General features: G+C 36.3%; 1 protein-coding gene across 13 annotated transcripts in view; it reads left to right on the top strand.

Annotated features, from left to right (window-relative positions):
• ANKRD28 (ankyrin repeat domain 28) overlaps positions 1 to 18,846 on the top strand; it is a 195,011-nt gene that overhangs the window by 96,388 nt on the left and 79,777 nt on the right. For 9 of the 13 annotated variants that reach the window (XR_008677970.2, XR_008677968.2, XR_008677969.2 and 6 more), the window contains 2 exons: positions 896 to 974; positions 15,617 to 15,687. Coding sequence is in view for 9 of the 13 variants with exons in the window: in XM_019023464.4 (XP_018879009.1) it covers positions 896 to 974; positions 15,617 to 15,687 (150 nt within the window). In the remaining 4 variants the exon portion in view is untranslated. Of the gene's footprint in view, positions 1 to 895; positions 975 to 10,752; positions 10,908 to 15,616; positions 15,688 to 18,846 lie in introns of those variants that run through there. The other 4 variants (XM_063703422.1, XM_055381099.2, XM_063703423.1 and 1 more) reach the window with 2 other exon arrangements.

Genomic DNA, 18,846 nt, shown 5'->3' with positions numbered 1-18,846 from the left:
GAACTGGGGAGCACTGTTGTTTTCTGGTAGGAGGTCCATGAAGCATGCATTAGAGGTAGCTTCTTTTCCTGGAGGAAGATTTGGATGAGTATGTATTTTTTATATTGAAACAGACATGAATATATTTTGGAGATGAAAGTAAAACTAGCAGGAATGTTAAGAAAAAACTAAAAATTGCTTTAAAGTATAATGTCGAATCCCCCGAAATATTTTCCCTTTTTGCCCCTAAGGGTACTGTTGTGAAAACATTTTGATAAGCAAATCTTTTGGTTTGTTTAGGTTAACAGTTCTAAACTGTAAAACTGTGGAAATATACTGACGAAAAAATTAGTATGAAGTAAAATTTTCCTATATATATCAGCAGCACAAGCATCTTTATTCAAAGAAAGTGTTGCTATTTCTTTGTCATTTTAGGTTTTTATTTTTATTCTTTGCCGGACTTTATACCACTATTTTAAGGTCAAGTATTTTTTTAGGCTTTTGCCTTAGCAAGGAAATACCCTGTGTTTTTGTTTTGTTGTTTTTTTGTTTTTAATAGAGACAGGGTCCTGCTCTGTTACCCAGGGTGGAGTACAGTGGTGCAGTCATGGCTCACTGCAGCCTCATTCACTTGCAGGCTCAAGTGATTCTCCTAGCTGGAACTATATGTGCATGCTACCATGCCTGGCTAATTGTTAAAAAAATTTTGTAGAGACAAGGTCTTGCTGTGTTGCCCAGGCTTGTCACATCTTTTTATTTTATTGGGACTTGCAGACTAGGCTAGAGTTATAGAAGTAATAAGTTGATAGTTAATAATGGTTTGGTGGGGGGAGGGGTTGTTGTTGTGGTTATTAAAACTATTATTAAAATTAATCTTATTTTAAAACTTATTTCCCACCTTTCCTTATTATCACAGGACAATGAAAAGCGAACCCCATTGCACGCTGCAGCTTATCTTGGAGATGCAGAAATCATTGAACTTCTTATTTTATCTGGTATGGTAACCTCTGAGTAATGAGAACACAATATGTATATTTTTGTTATTCTTAATGTTTCTCAATCATAATTGACTATTTACTGCATGGCCTGTTGTTCATATTTGTTTTATCAGCTGAAACTTATTTTTATATTCATTCCACAAATACTGATCACATATCTTTTTCTGGGTGCTTAGAGTACATTAAAGAACAAAACAAAGATTGCTGCCCTCTTGTAGCTTATACTCTGTTAAGGAAAAACAAGCGATAAATACAAGTGAATTTTATAGTATATTAAATGATGATGAGTGCTTTGAAAAAATGAAAAGGTAGATCAGGATAATCGGGGTGGGATAAGCATTATATATAGCGGGTTTTTTTGGTTGGTTTTTTTTTTTTTTTTTTGGTTTTTGGTTTTTGTTTTTTGAGATGGAGTCTTGCTCTGTTGCCAGGGTGTAGTGGCACGATCTCAGCTCACTGCAACCTCCAGCTCCCTGGTTCAAGTGATTATCCTGCCTCAGCCTCCCGAGTAGCTGGGATTACAGGCACATGCCTCCATACCCAGCTAATTTTTGTATTTTTAGTAGAGACGGGGTTTCACCATGTTGGCCAGGATGATCTCAATCTCCTGACCTTGTGATCTGCCTGCCTTGGCCTCCCAAAGTGCTGGGATTACAGGAGTGAGCCACCATGCCCGCCTATATAAGATATTATATGGAACAGTTATAGTAGGCCTCATTGAGCACAGAATTATAGGAGATGGTTGCAGTTCTCCTAGGTGGAGGTAACGGTGGTTTATACCAAATACAACAGTGGAGACAGTAAGAAATAGTCTGATAGTAGATATATTTTGAAGGCAATGCCAGCAAGATTTCTGTGTTTAAATATTAGCTTTTATCTAACCCTACTTGAGGGCTTGTAAAATGCTTTTAGTCAATTATACTCCTTTATTATTTTTTCTAAACTATTTAAGTCTTTATAATATGAAGTAATACTAGAACTGTCTATGATAGAATAGCTCCTATTGTGGTCAGACTACCTGCAGTCCCAAAAAAGGCAAGGAGACAGACAGAGTTTAGAAATACTTTTGTTATAGCCAGATGATTGTAATGATATTTATTGGGAAAGGATATATGTCATTGATTTGAGCTTGTCTTGCCAAATTGCATACATACATGCATAATGAAATTGGATTAGTAGTAGTATTCCTTTGATAGTTTGTGGAAAGGAGGGCTCAGAGGGAGAAATTTTGTGTGAGGATTTCGTTAAATAATAGCCCAAACAGAGTTTTGCCATTACAAATTCATAAAAATTTAAGAATCAGTTTGATTTTTTAAAAATACCTTATTTCTATATCAGATTTCATGATCATATAAAATTAAATATGGTTAAACATGGACCTGGCTAATATTTTGTTAGCTTCTTTATGAATAATTTCACTGCTGATGTACTTCCCTGAAGATGCCTGTTCCTTATTAATTTTCAGCTAAAATTTACTCAAGATAAGAACTGAGGAGGTTGACAAAATTATTTCTTTTAATAATATAAATTAATTGGACACAAGTTTATGGAATTTTCTACACAAACATCATCCAAGAAACAGTTTAAGACTTTGGATAAGAAGCCTACTGCTGCATTTTTTATTTTAACACAGAATTCTGATTATTTTTGTTTTGTCATAAAGATTATTTTATATGATTCCACGTGGAGGGTTTTTTTTGTTTGTTTGTTTTTCATTTTTTATTTTTACACCCAGGAGAAACTTTTCAAATGCTCAAAGTTGACTTAATCCCTTCCTTTTAAAAGTGAATGTTTGCAACAAGGATTTTTAGTTACTTGTAGAAGGTTGACTTCCTGGTTTCTGTAAGTATGATGGTCAAATGAGTCTTATCATGAGCATGATAGTATCTAGATGTCAGCTGTGAAATAAGCATTTGAGAGAATGCTTAGTTTCTTCTGAATAATCCAAGTACAAATCATGTGTAAAATTAACCATGATACTTGTATAAAAAGCTATTTGAACTTACCTTTAAAAAATACTTTTTTTATTTTTCTTTGAGACAGAATCTCGCTCTGTCGCCCAGGCTGGAGTGCAGAGTGGCACAATCTCAGCTCAGTGCAACTTCCCGGGTTCAAGTGACTCACCTGCCTCAGCCTCCCAAGTAGCTGGGACTACAGGTGTGTGGCACCAGGCCTGGCTAATTTTTGTATTTTTAGTAAGAGATGGGGTTTCACCATGTTGGCCAGGCTGGTCTTGAACTCCTGGTCTCAGGTGATTTGCCTGCCTCAGCCTCCGAAAGTGCTGAGATTACAAGTGTGAGGCACTGTGCCCAGCCAAAAAATACTTTTAATGTTTTATCAGTTTAAAGAGGTAATATAGCTCATGTAGCTATTTTTCAAAGGAAAAATACAATTTTGGATGAATTCAGTTGTTCTCAGTTCTCAATAAAAAAAAAATTAAGTTTTTACATTGGCGTTAGAGCTGTACATTATCTCCCCACCCCAGATTTCTTCTGACTTGAATTCCTGTTACTCTCTTTTTGTTTGCTCTGCTCTAACCCCACTGGCTGCCTTCTACCTCTGGTTCTTCGCGCTGCTGTTTCCTTAGCCTTAAACCTTCCTCAGCCGCTTACACCATGAACCTTTTCATGTCCTTGCTCAGATGTCGCATCATCAATAAGGTCTTCCTTGGTCACTACCACTACCACCTAATCCCCCTCGCCCGTGTTATCTTTTCTCCTAGTGTTTATTGTTACCTGACATCCTTTTTAAATTACTTGTTTACTGTCATTTTATCTCCTCCAGAATGTAAACTCCAAGAAGGCAGGCAGTTAGTCTATTTTGCCTTCCTAGCATATTTATTTAAAGTGCCTGGGATGGTGATTATAGCAATATGAGCTTAGACTGTGTCTTCTTTTCAGAAATTTGTTTACAGTTTGGTTTGTTTCTCAAGTCTTTAATGGAAATGAGAATGGGAGAGGTGGGGATGGGTAGAAGTTAAGGGTTGAAGGGTATCAGGTAAGTGGAAAGGGAAAGAAGGCGAATGATTTGTCTTTGAGTGCAACTCAGGGTCTTAGACTTTTTTCTCTTTAGACTTACCAGTTAGGCTCTAATTTAGGAAAAATAAAACAAAAACTTACTTGGGTTTGGAGTAAAATTAGCTGGAGTAAAATCCAAGGCTAGATTTCTATTGAACTAGAACCTCAGCTTTCTACTTATAAACAAAAAAAAATAAAGAAATAAACCAGGCTTTGTGTTGCCATGAGAGACACTACAGATAGTGTGAATGTCACAAGCTCTTTTGCCAGACAGATTTGGATACAGTCCTGGCCTTACCTCTTACCATCTCCATGATCTTTTGAAGTTTATTTGCTCTCTGAGCCTCAACTTCCTCATCTAAAAAAATGGGAATAATATAAAATTTATAGGCTTAAAGAAGCAAATGAGATTATGTCATTAAGATACCTAGAAAAGTCCCTGGCATATAGTATTCAAAATTATGGCTATTTTTTTTTAAGCAGCATTTCTATTGTTTTCCTTCACTTTTTTGGTTCTGCCAAGTAAATAAATTCCTTGATATCAGGAATTATCTTCTCTGTGACTTTTAGATATGCTTTCTTAAAAATTCTCCACTGTCAGTTTTGAAGTCCAGTTATTACATTCTGAAATGATAAAGAGGAAGGAATGACTTACCTACTGGGGGAAAATGAAAAATAATTTATTTCCACAATCTAGAAAGACAAAGGTTGAAAAAAAATAGACTCTGTATACTCTGGAGAAGTGTATTTATATGTTTTAAATTCTACAATCAAGAAACAGCCTTTAAAGCTTTATATGATATAAGTACCTTCCTGAACAGGGTAGGTATTTGCTCCCCTGAGGAAATAGTAAGGGCTCCTGTAATTTATGGATAACAGAGCTCTAACAAAAAGATAGGTAGTAATCAGGATGTGTATTTAACTTATAAAAGTTGACACTATAGAGGATAACTCCCATAGCCTTTTATAAAAATATCCTTTCACATAAATGAGGAAGGAACCAGTAGAGTTTTTTTTTTGTTTGTTTGTTTGTTTGTTTTTAAAGACATAGTCTTGCTCTGTTACCCAGGCTGGAGGGCAGTGGCACCATCTCGGTTCACTGCAACCTCCACCTACCAGGTTCAAATGATTCTCCTGCCTCAGCCTCCCGAGTAGCTGGGATTACAGGCATGCATCACCAGGCCCAACTAATTTTTGTATTTTTAGTAGAGATGGGGTTTCACCATGTTGGCCAGGCTGGTCTCGAGCTCCTGACCTCAGGTGATCCACCCACCACGGCCTCGCAAAGTGCTGGAATTACAGCTGTGAGCCACCATGCCTAGCCCAGGAGAGATTTTGAAATCTGAACCAGAAACCTGATCAGGAAGGAATTTTGACTGGTGGATATTTCTTCAGTTCATTCATGTTATATCCATTTTAAATTCCTATTAACTCTTTAAATTGAAAGTTGATTAGGACAGTTTTACAGAAGATATACTACACATTTTAGAAGTCAAGTATAAGCTAACCAGTGAATTCTTACTTTTATATTGGAAATAGATTTCCAGAATAGCAGGGTAGTAAAAGACTAATCGTATCCAGATTTTAGTTCAGAATAAATATCAGAAGAATAGTCTTCAGACAATATATAGTATATAGACTTATAAGGTTCTATATAGATGCTCCAGGAGTTCTGCTTAAATTTGGTTTGAATGCCATGGTTGCTGAGGCCCAAGTTAAACTGACTGATTTCCATAACCCTTATTTTAAATTCTGGATCCATCAAAACAGCCTTTTAATGAATTATGGTAAGTTGAGTTATAAATTAGAATTGAAACTAGATATTTGATCTGATCAATTCTCTAGGTAAAGATGAGAAAAAAATACATGAAGAGAAATATAGGCAACAAAATTAGGCTAATTTGTTTATAGTTAGTAATGAAAATTTAGTGTAGGTGTTTACACTTCATGTTAATTACCAACACCACATTGTAATAGCAGGTAGGTATAATCTTAAGTAAATTAAGCAATATGAAATAATGCTTATTTGTATAAAAGTCATGTAAGATTGCATTATATAAAAGTCATATGTTTTCATAAGAACATACAATAGTTACTGTAATTTTGTATTTTAAAAATTACTGTGATATCCATAGCAAGAGTTCTATATTCTCTAAATATATTTCTCTAACATAAAAAAAATACAAAGATTGAGATTATTTTAGAGTCATTTCCTTCTGTGTTCATATTTCAGGTTTTTATTATGTCTGACTTGTGATTAAAAATTAGGAATTAAGGATATTTATATTTTCTCCAATTGGTTTCACTCTTTTGTGTTGCCTTGGCCCTTTAAGTGATGTGGAAAACCAGTGGAGAGTTCTGTTTGGAGTGGAATAACATGCTCTGACTTATGTTTTTAAAGATTGATTCTCTGGCTTTGGCTTCAAATTCTTGACCATTTTAAGTCATGTTTATCCTACTTTTTGTTATTTCTAGGTTTTTATCTTTAATAGTTTTCCTTTTTTCCCCCAAACTCAGCTAGCTCTCTTAGTCTCTCTACATTGTCTTATCTCTTTCTTGTAATTTTTCTTTGAGGTCTCCTCTTCAGAACTTAAATTCAGTGAAGTTGAGTATATAGAGTAGCTCATGAATTCATCCTCTTATTTTCTGGGATGGTTTTTTCCAACGGCATTTCTCCTAGTTTACTCTACTCTGTATATTTTTATCCTAGTCCTGTGCTGGATGCTTTCAGATTCTTACGTATCTTCGAGGAATATGCCTCTTTGCAGAACAGAAAGGAAGGGGCAAAAAGTGAACATCTGTTAGGTTTGTTTCTTCAGATAACTCTCAAACCAAATTTTAAGTTCAGGAGTACATGCACAGGTGAGTTATATAGGTAAACTTAAGTAACCAAATTTTAAGTTCAGGAGTACATGCGCAGGTGTGTTATATAGGTAAAGTTAAGTCATGTGGGTTTGTTGTACAGATTATTTCATCATCCATATATTAAGCCTAGTTCCCATTATTTTTCCTGAACCTCTCTCTCCTCTTATCGTCCACCCTCTGATAGGCCCCAGTGTGTGTTGTGTCCCTCTGTGTGTCCATATGTTCTCATCATTTAGTTTCCTTTTTTTGTTGATATACCACAGGTAGTTGGGCTGGCTCAGCAGCTTCTTAGATCAATGAGTTCTTAGGTAGTAATCTGCTGGTGATTGGCTGTTACTGTCCCTCATCTCCAGCTGAGTAAAAAATTAATAAAGATGCCTTCTTGGTCTGTTTTTTAGCACTGCCCCACTTTATTCTTATGCAGTGTGAGGTTAAGAGTTCTGTAGGTGCTTTTCCTGTGAATTACCCAGACAGTTCTAGATCATCTGAAAGATTTTTAGGGATTTTAGGACACAGCAGAGAGAAAGGAGCAAATGGGACACACATGCAAACATGACTTTTTAGAGGACTCGGTAACCTTCCCAAGATCTGAAGAAGCTTCACTTGACTCAGTGTCCTTCAGTTTGGTACACATTTCACTGTTATTGATAGAAATAATTCATAGTTTGGTTTGTGGTTGTAACTGTTTCCTTATTGTATTGAAGATGGTATCTCTTCTCATTCTCTTTTATATTTTGGTGACTTGTTTTAGAGTAAAACTACTCACTTTCTTTAACTTGCAGTCCAGAATTCTTCAGAAACCAAGTATTTGTACATGATGCAACTCTAAGATTTGTGGATGAGAGGTATAATTTTTGGCGTGGCACCTGTAATCAAACAAGTGAATACATCCATAGAATCTATAGTAATACTAGAGTCCACTGGAATTAATGTTAATAATTATTATGGAATGGGGTGAAATAATAGCAAACAGTGAGCTTATTACATTTAAAATACTGTTAAATTTAGCCATTTCACTAATCTCATTTTAGCCTAAATTTGTGAAGGTATTATTATAAGGAAACTAAGGCATTTAGCTTTTAAACTTTCAAAGTTTTTATACTGCTAGTAAAAGCTAGAGGCAGAATTCAGATCCAGGCAGTTTGACTACAGAATCCGTGTTCTTAATCCTGCCGTAATCAGAATCTTCCTCTTTTCTTCCCACCATAATTTCCACCCTCCTCCCCCAACCACCTATTTAGCTTTTAGTAAAATTTACATGTGAAGTCACTTTTATTGAAGAACTTTTAAAGACTATTTGCTGGCCACTGAGGTATAGATATTTTGTTTGGGAGCTTATTCACTTAATGCTTGCATTCAAAACTATATGGTTAGCAGTACCTCAGACCTTAGACTGCCTCCAGTAAGTATTAAGTCCTTAAATGACTGCATTGTGGAAGGCATTTGTCAAAAATTCATTCGATTGGCCTTTTATAAAAAATACTCTCCTTAATAGAAAACACCATTCTGATGTTTCTGGCATTAAGAATGAAACCTAAAGTATGTGTCTCTTCTTTTTACTTCAGTGCTGGTACATTAGTTTGCTGGGGCTGCTGTAACAAAGTACTACAAACTGGGCGGCTTAAACAATAGAAATTTATTTACTCAAAGTTCTGGAGGCTGTAAGTCTGAGATCAAGGTGCTGTCAGGATTGATTCCTTTGGAAGGCTGTGAGGGAAGGATCTGTTCAGGGTATCTCTCTCTGGCTTGTAAAATCGCTGTCTTCTCCCTTTATTTTCCCTCTGTCCATGTCTTTTTGCAAATTTCTTCTTGTAAGGACACCAGTCATACTGTATTAGGGCCCATCCTAATGACCTCATTTTAATTACCTCTGTAAAGAGTCTATCTCCAGTTAAAGTCATATTCTGAGTTGCCAGGGGTTGGGAGTTGAGCAAACCCACAATAGCTGGTATCCACAACACTCTTAAAAGATACGGTGCAGCAGCTATTTTTTTCAGCATTATAGTTGGAAAAGTGGAAATGTCATTGGTTTTTGCTCATTCTACTCTGAGCCTGAAAACCGAATCTGAACCTTTTGCCACTGCACTGTTAGGTAGCCAAAGAAAAGCATTATTTCCAGTTTGGGAAGCGGGATAAAAGTACTTAGCTTCTGGCCCAGCTCACAGGTTATGGACTATCTCCTCTGTGATTCAGGAGCAAAGAAGAAAACAATTCTCTGCAAATAGAAGTTTTGGAAAATGATTTGTGAGACTATTTATAATTATTACAAACATGTATGAAGTTAGCAATAACTTTAATAGTACCTACTATCAAGTTCTTAGCCTAGATCAGAGGTTGGCTAACGTTTTCTGTAAAGGGCCAGATACTAGTTACAGGCCATACAGACTCTGGCAAGATACAAGTTACAGGCCATTCAACTCTGTAGTCATAGTGAAAGCTACATATTTAATATTTAAATTGAATAGATGTGGCTCTGTTCCAGTAAAACTTTACAAATTAGGTGGCTTGAAGCATAGTTACAGGCCATACAGACTCTGGCAAGATACAAGTTACAGGCCATTCAACTCCGTAGTCGTAGTGAAAGCTACATATTTAATATTTAAATTGAATAGATGTGGCTCTGTTCCAGTAAAACTTTACAAATTAGGTGGCTTGAAGCCTGTGGATAGTAGTTTGAAGACCCCTAACATAGATTATAAAGATACTACCTCATCTTTTTAATGTTAGAGTGAGGTGTCTTAGTCCTTTCGGGCTGCCATAACAGAATATCACAGACTGAGTGACTTACAAATTTTTCTCAGTTCTGGGGCCTGGGAAGATCGTGATGCCAGAAGATTTGGTATCTGGTGAGGGCCCACTTCTTATTTATAGCCAGCAGTCTTTTTAGTATAACCTCATATGGTGGAAAGGGTGAGGGAGCGCTCTTGGGCCACTTTTATAAGGGCATTAATCCCATTCACTGCCCTCATGACCTAATTACCTCACAAAAGACCTCGCCTGCTAATACCATGACATTGGAGTTGGGATTTTAACATAAATTTTGGGGGAACGCAAACATTCAGACCGTTTGACAAGGTTTAATAAGTATGACATAATTTATTCTGAATATTCCAAAATAGGATAGAATGTTATAACTGGAAATGGATCATAAGGATGATTTAGCACAGTGCTTTATTTTACAGGTATAGTTGACCCTTGAACAATGTGGAGGTTAGGGGCACTGACTCCCCCAACCCCAACACAATAGGAACTTTGAATATAACCTTTGGCTCCCTAAAAACTACTAATAGCCTAATGTTGACCAAAAGCCTTACTAATAACATAAACAGTTAACACATATTTTACATGTTATATGTATTATATACTGTATTCTTACAATAAAATAAGCAATAAAATGAAAATACTAAGAAAATCATAAAGAGAAAACACTGTGTATTGAATGGACGCAGATCATCATAAACATCTTCATCCTTGTCATCTTCACATTGAATAAGGTGAAGAGGAAGTGGAGGGCTTGCTGTCTTGGGTTGCAGAGATGGAAGAAAATCTACATATAAGTGGACTCATGCAGTTTGAACCAGTGTTGTTTAAGGGTCAGCTGTAATTGAGGTTCAAAAATCAAAGAATTGGAAGAATTTAGTGACCAATTAGATTAGGAGAAAATAAGTCAATCAGTTGTCTTGCAGAATGAAATCTGGAGTCAAATGGGATACTCTTAATGGAATTGCTGACTGTAGAACTTCGCAGAAAGAGTGCCCTTTGTTGTTTAAATCTGGGGCCCATCCTCACCCCCTCCCGTCCATACATATTCATATCCACCTCCCCCTCACCTCACCACACACACAGCCTAGGAGCAGGGATTATGATTTGCAAAATGAAGACCCAGGCCCCAGGAAACACTTCCAGGTCACATAGCCAACTAGTTACACAGCCATTATGAGATCACGTATCTCTCCTGCTCCAGTGTTCCTTCCACTAACCCGTGACTGTGTCTTCACAACGTTAGACCTCTCTTCAACTGCATTGCTGCCTAGAGCCCTAGACTAATGTAAGTAAGTAAATGAAGTATTTGTTTTTGAATTTATGTTTTATCTCCGAATAGCTAGACATTTAATTCTAGATTTAGGTAACCTTTTCTTTTACAAAACTATTGTTTCAGAGTGCACTTTTATATGGGTGAAATATTACGTGAAAAGATTGGGTGAGAGGAAACTGATTAGCTGGGTTTTCCTATATAATCTATAACTGTGGTATGAAATGGATACAACCTGTTTAGGTGATCCTGCAGTTGATTTTTAGTTGTGTTATTTATTGCATGTAATATCAGAAACTCGATCACATCTCTACTCTAGAAAGGTGAATCTAAATTCAGATATATGTGTGAGGATAGGCTCTGGCCGTTTATCTTAAGGGAAAGTTCAGTTGGTATGCGTAGATTTGTGGGGGACAAGGAAAGACTTGTTAAAGAAAATATTGATTATACAGTTGGACATAATCATTTTGAATTTAATGAGGTGCTTCTGGCATGTAAGTTTTCTGTAAATATTGGTTTATAGTACTCACTGATGGTATCTTTCTTAAATTGCTATGTGTGTTGTCTTTTGTTTCTTAGCAGTGCTTTTTCGCACCACAGGCTATGCCAGTAACCTAACTTCAACAAATGACATGGGACTGCTGTTTTATATTCTTTTCTGTCTTAATGAGTAGGAAATAGTAAAGAAATTAATCTTCTCTTGGTTACTTAAGGTCATCCTTATAAACCACAAATACTATCTTCTACCATGTAGAGGGCATGTGATTATGCCACCAGAGGCGGTTAACGACATTTGGTTTTATTTCTCTCTACAAAGACTGTTTTTTGTTTTAAGTGGGTATGATTTCTCCCTGCCTCCCCTGTATCTCCATCCTCATTATTAGCTGTTGTGGCTGGTGTTTAATACTCCAACTAGCTATTGAACTAGTTAACTATATTCTGGAAATGTCTTTTCCATTTCTAGAATGAATTTGTCGTTTAAAGTATATATGAATATATAGATAACTTTGGAGTATTCTGTGTGGAACAGAACTCTGTTTACCTTTAGACAGCCCACTGACATGAGCTCTGGGAATCTGAACCATCTGAAATGTGCTGCTATGTTTGTTGCTTTTACACTCTTTTTCATTTTACAGGAACACAGCCAACTGCTGCTCTTGTAGTGTACATTACTGTGTCATATTTATCTGTTTATATTGTAAATCACATGTTAGTTAACTAATGTTGGTGGGGGAATATTGTTTCATTGTTGCCCTCAGATATAGCCCTGATTTCTCATATAGTTGACCTTTATTTTCCAAGGAATTAAAAACATTTGATTAGGCTCTTAGAAGAAATGCATGATTTTTTTTTTATTTTTTATTATTTTTTTTCTTTTTGAGACGGAGTTTTGCTCTTGTTGCCCAGGCTGGAGTGCAATGGCACGGTCTAGGCTCACTGCAACCTCCACCTCCCAGGTTCAAGTGATTCTCCTGCCTCAGCCTCCCGAGTAGCTTGGAAGCTTGGATTACAGGCGCCCACCACTGTGCCTAGCTAATTTTTTTTTTTGTAATTTTAGTAGGGCCGGGGTTTCACCATGTTGGCCAGACTGGTCTTGAACTCCTGACCTCAGGTGATTCGCCCACCTTGGCCTCCCAAAGTACTGGGATTACAGGCGTGAGCCACTGCACCCGGCCAATATATACATATTTAAAGGTACAATATAAAGTTGCATTACTACCCTAGTACCTGCCATATGCCCAGTTTTCAATGTGCCTCCCACCACCAACACAAACGTATAAGCACCCCCTCTCATTAATATCTTAGCATTCCTGTAGGGTTTCTTTATGCATATTAAGCAAATACTGTAGTTCCCCCTTTTGAAGAGGTATGTTCCAAGACCCCCAAGTAGATGCCTGAAACCTCAGTTAGTACTGAACCCTATATACTATGCACAAGTTTCTTTTTCCCTCTTCAGAATTTCAGGTAGAAGATTTGTTCTTACTGTAGATCTTAGCAACCTCAGCATGATTTCTTTTTTATTGAGAACTTACACCTTTTCACTTAAAGGAAGCATTTTACTGCTTCTTTTGGCATACTCAAATTTCCAGCATCACTACTCTTGCACCTTGGGGCCATTATTAAGTAACGTAAGGGTTACTTGAACACAAGCATTATGATACCATGATAGTCAATCTGATAATCAAGAGGGTCCCATAAGGAAAGGGTGAATGGCATATGCAAGATAACGATGGACAAAGGGATGATTCACATCCTGGGTGGATGGAGCAGGATGGTGCCATATTTCATCATGTTACTCAGAACAGTGAGCAATTTAAAATTTATGAATTATTTATTTCTGGAATTTTCCATTTAATATTTTCAGACCATGGTTGACTGGGTAACAAGCTGTGAAAAGTGAAACAAGGGGGGACCATTGTGTGATAAGATAAAAATAATTATCTCTTCCTTTTTCTACATAAAAGTAAAGCGTATTAGTCATACAATTACTGCTTTTTTACTTTTTGTTTTCAGATCTTTATTAGCACAGAGTCTCCTCAGTTTTTTGTGCCAGCCACCTTCTGTTTTTTGAGACGGAGTCTCACTATCTTGCCCAGGCTGGAGTGTGTGGCGCAATCTCGGCTCACTGCAACCTCTTCCTCCCGAGTTCAAGCGATTCCTGCCTCAGCCTCCAAGTAATTAGACTTACAGGTGCACGTGGGCCACCACATCTGGCTAATTTTTGTATTTTTAATAGAGGCAGGGTTTCACCATGTTGGCCAGGCTGGTCTTGAACTCCTGTCTTCAAGCAATCTGCCCACCTCAGCCTCCCAAAAGTGCTAGGATTACAGTCATGAGCCCCTGTGCCCTTCTATTCTCCTGCTAATTAATACTTTGAATCAGACTTCTCAGCATCCCTCATGAGACCTCATTTCTTATTTGCCTTTGTTGATTCAGGATACTGTCTGTACTAGGTGTCTGTGTTGATACCCTTTGGGCCTTACTGCCAGAGCTTTCCGTTCTACTGTGTATAGATGTGCATGTGCACATAAATATAAACCTGTAGAAAGAGGCACAGGGCTTAAAGAGAACCATTGAAGTCCTAAGCAGATAAGTGGGAAAACGAAAGACGCTAGCTTCTGTGTCACTCCTTCACTATCTCTAGGGTTCCAGCTTCCAGCTGGCAAACATTTCAAATGTGTGTACTTTCTACATTCCGTCTTCTACCCAAAACAAACGTTGGCATTACTGTGATTAGGCAGTTTGTGTTTTAACCATCTAGGGTTCCACAGTGCCTGGCAGATAGTTGCCCAAATATTTATTACATGGGTATGTCATGCTCTCTGACTGGTTCTTTATTTGCTGTCTTCCTTTCCTTCTTCCATAGCCTAACTGTGAGCATTGTTCAAAGCTCTCTAATTAGCTCTTGATTCTTTGTGTCCTCACTGTCACTGCCCACAGAGAACTCAGCTACTCTCAGCATCTCAACTACTACATTTGTGGATGTTTCTTACACCTCCATTTCATTTATTTTCTCTCATTTTTCAAGGCTTTAAAGTCTACCTCTAACATATTTGCTATTATGTACTAGGCACATTTATTATATGTTAATCTTTGTAACAAAGTACTATTAAATCTGTTTTATAGTTGAAGAAACTTGGGTTCAGAGGGATCACACAACTACTTAGGGACCCAGAGCTACTAATTGAAGGCATTACTTGAAGTCACTGCACTTGATTATTCCCTGACTCCTCACACTCAAAACCTAGAAATAATGTAAGCGTTAGGAAGTATGAAGCTTTGTTTCTGTTATGTAGTTGACCCCAACGTTAGGTTATTTTGTATACCTGTATTTCATCATTTAGAAAATGAGTGATTTAGGATTTGGGATATAAATCTAGGATTGCTTATAGGATAGGATCTGTCAGCCAGTTCTATACTTCCAAGAACCAGGGCTGTTTCTTCTCTACTTAGATATATTAATAGAATTATCCTACCATGCATGTGCTGCTTTTATTTGATTTGGATTTAATATGGGAGATAAATTATTCCCTCCTCAAATAATGTAAATTTTTTTGTCTTAATGTGTTTGCATTCTATTAAGGTTAATTTTTGTCCATTGACTTAATGATTTTTAAACAACTATACAAAATTGATTTGTTTAAAAAAATTTCTTTCTTAAGCTTTAGGTATAACCTAGAAAGACATGAGTTGGTTCATTTCTTTCTCAGTTATTTTTTAAGTCTGTAACCATTGTTTCTATCTTATACAATGTGTTTTAAATCATGGCTGGAGAACTATTTTGATTTTATCATATTACCTTATGGCGTGATATATTCATTAGTAAAGAAATGTAATGAAGACTTTAAAATAGTCTGCATTTTATCTCCAAGTATATTCTTATATTCATTTATTTGATTTTTTTAACACACATTCTAAAATGGGGTCTGATTTCTACCTTGGATATGCTCTGTATAAAGGTGGCTTTTCTAACCTATATATAAAATGATGTTTATTTTGTTTTAAATAAAAAAACTAAGACTTTATTGGACAATTATATCAATTTAAAAGGCTAATTTTGTTTTATATTCTAAGGGTAATTTTATCAGCAGAAAGTGTAAGAAATAAGTTTTTTTTCAATTGTCATTTATCCAATTTGGATTATATATAACTACTATTTCAGGAGATTTATTAAAAATATTTTATGTACAATATTTCAATTTATTTTTTTCTTCTTGTTGCAGGAGCTAGAGTTAATGCCAAAGACAGCAAATGGTTGACACCTTTACACAGAGCAGTTGCATCTTGTAGTGAGGTATGAAATTTCTCTTAGTAAATATGTTTTATATGAAAACATTAAATAGGCGTACCCCTGAATCCATATTCAAATTCTATGTTTTCAAAAGAAGGAAAAGCTACTGAGATACCTTGACTGGTCATTTTACTTTAGAATTTGTACAAACCAAGTTAATTGTTTCATTTCTTCTTTTGTTTATAAGGCCTCTTGCAGTCTGAAGTAGCAGAGAATAGAAAACCCTATCTCTGTCCCTTCTACAAGAGAAATCATTTTTCTGTCCTACATATTCTTCCTCAGGGCTTTTCTCTACCTGTTTACAATAGTCTCTTACAAAGGTTTCACTGATTGTGATCAAGAAAGAATCTCATCAGTGTATAATAATTAATTGAAATGTTACTTAGCTAAATACTGAAATTAGCTTCAAAACCATTACTTGGTTGCACATTTTACTGGTTATAAATATATAACTTTAAAATGTTTGAGAGGGATTGCAAGGAAGAATAGTTCCTTCTTGTGTACAGCCTTGTATATTGTTTGCTTGTCGAGATAACTGACATTTTTAGAAAATGTTCATTATTTGCACAGTATTTTTATATTTCTCATATCTTTCAGTCCTGAGGACATCTTTGTAGGATAGACGTCTTGAGGAAACTATATAGTTAATGATTCATGAAAAACTACTCAGCTGTTAAATGATAGAGATGAGACAAAAACCTGAATCATCTTTTTTTTTTTTTCTGTTATTTTACTTTATAATGTGTATTCGGTGCTTTTCTAAAATGCATTGTGTCCAAAGTACCCCTTTTACCTACTTTACAGTAGTTGTAACTTGTTGCAAAGCTTAAAGAATAATTTAAAATACAAAAGTATGTGATAGTGTAAGTTTATGTTCATCTAGTATTTCTTTAGTTATTCAAATTGTGAGGTTAAGAAAGGAACTCCTAAGTGTAGCTACTGCTTCTTCTGTCCATCATGGGACTATGTAGATTGGGAGAAGGAAAGGGAACTCTAACTAGTGCCTCATGAGAAACTACGGAGCTTCTGTCTCTTTGTCCTTTGTATTCCTCATTGTGAACTATATCTTGAACCTAGAGCAATAGCTGGGCAAGTGAAGAGTCATAAAGGTGAAATGTGACTGAGAAGGTTTACAAACCCTGTAATTAACAGAGGCAATCTATTAGCTGTAGCCTCCTAGTTAGGAGAAGGATGGGGACAGTGGGTGCAGTTGAACACACAACCTAACTCTGAACTGGGTCCTTGATGTGCTATAGCTTATGAACTTATGGAACTTAGATTTGGAGACACTGGCTTCAATTATTACGTGCAACTTTTCAGCTGTGTGATGTTGGACAAGTCTAGGAATTATAAAAACTAAGACATACTAGCCAAAATACTTTGAATTCTGAAATTCCATTGTAATGTTATTAATTTTGTGGTTAGCTCTCCATAAAGATGTTTCTTTAAATAAAAACAGTTAAGATAAACATTACTGTTATTGGAACATATTAATGTTAGCCATACCTACGCATTTTGTTTTAAGACTCTTGGGATTATGGCTATTAAAATAATGGATTTTTACCAGATTAAGTCGTAAGAAGGTACAATTTATATATTTGCAGAAGTTGTAAAACAGACCAAAAATTACTAAAGAAAAATTAACATTAAAGGAAGACAGCAAATTCTGCCAGAGACTTAATTCCTAATTTTTAAAAACTATGTGCTCAGCCTGAATTTAAGGGCAAGTTGTAGGTTAGAAAGCAAATAATCCTAGTAAGTTTCTTAATTCTACTCTTCAGTCTAAAAATTACAAGGCAGATGACTAAACAGAAACACAACCAAGAACCCTCAGAGTCCGCTTCACTCCCCTGCTACCTCCACTGGAGCAAGTGCTAGTATCCACAGCTGTAGGACCTGAAGACAGATCACATCACAGGACTCTTTACAGACATTCCCCAGTACCAGCCCGGAGCCTAGTAGCTCCACTGGGTTACTAGACCCAGAAGAGCAAAAACAATCACTACAGTTTGGCTCTCAGGAATACCCATTCCTAGGGGAAGTGGGAGAACACCACATCAAGGGAACACCCAGTGGGACAAAATAATTTAAACAGTAGTCCTTGAATCCCAGATCTTCCCTCTGACATAGCCTACCCAAGTGAGAAAGAACCAGAAAAACAATTCTGGTAATATGACAAAACAAGGTTATTTAACACCCCCAAAAAATACCAGCTCACCAGCAATGGATGCAAACCAAGATGAAGTCTATGAATTGCCAGGAAAAGAAGTCAGAAGATTGATTATTAAGCTAATTAAGGAGGCACCAGAGAAAAGTGAAGTCCAACTTAAATTAAAAACATAATATAGAATATGAAAGGAAAATTCTTTAGTGAAATAGGTAAAAACAATCACAACTTCTAGAAATCAAGGTCACACTTAGAGACATGCAAAATGCACTGGAAAGTCTCAGCAATAGAATCGAACAAACAGAAGAACTTTAGCGCTTTAAGACAAGGCTTTTGAATTAACCCAATCCATCAAAGACAAAGAAAAAAAAACTTTTTTTAAATGAACGAAGTCTCCAAGAAGTTTGGGACTATGTTAATTTTCCAAAGCTGAGAATAGTTGGTGTTCCTGAGGAAGAAGAGAACTCTAAAAGTTTGGAAACTATATTTGAGGGAATAATTGAGGGAAACTTTCCCAGCCTTGCAAGAGATCTGGACATCCAAATACAAGAAGCTCAGAGAACACCTGGCAAATTCATCACAGAAAGATTATCACCTAGGCACATAGTCATCAAGTTATCTAAAGTCAAGATGCAGGAAAGAATCTTCAGAGCTGTGAGGCAAAAGCATCAGGTAACCTATAAAGGAACACCTATCAGATTAACAGCAGATTTCTCAGTGAAGCCCTACAAAGCTAGAAGGGATTGGGGTTCTATTTTTAGCCTCCTTAAACAAAACAATTATCTGCCAAAAATTTTGTACCCAGTGAAACTAAGCTTCATAAATGAAGGAGGGTATACAGTCTTTTCCAGACAAAAATTCTGAGAGAATTCACCACTACCAAGCCAGCGCTACAAGAACTGCTAAAAGGAGCTCTAAACCTTGAAAGAAATTCTTGAAATACTCCAAAATAGAACCTCCTTAAACCGTAAATCTTACAAGACCTATGTAACAAT

This window comes from Gorilla gorilla, chromosome 2 (genome assembly GCF_029281585.2).
Source record: "Gorilla gorilla gorilla isolate KB3781 chromosome 2, NHGRI_mGorGor1-v2.1_pri, whole genome shotgun sequence".
In the NCBI taxonomy this organism is placed as follows: Eukaryota; Metazoa; Chordata; class Mammalia; order Primates; family Hominidae; genus Gorilla; species Gorilla gorilla.
This window is presented reverse-complemented; position numbering and strand designations above follow the sequence as displayed.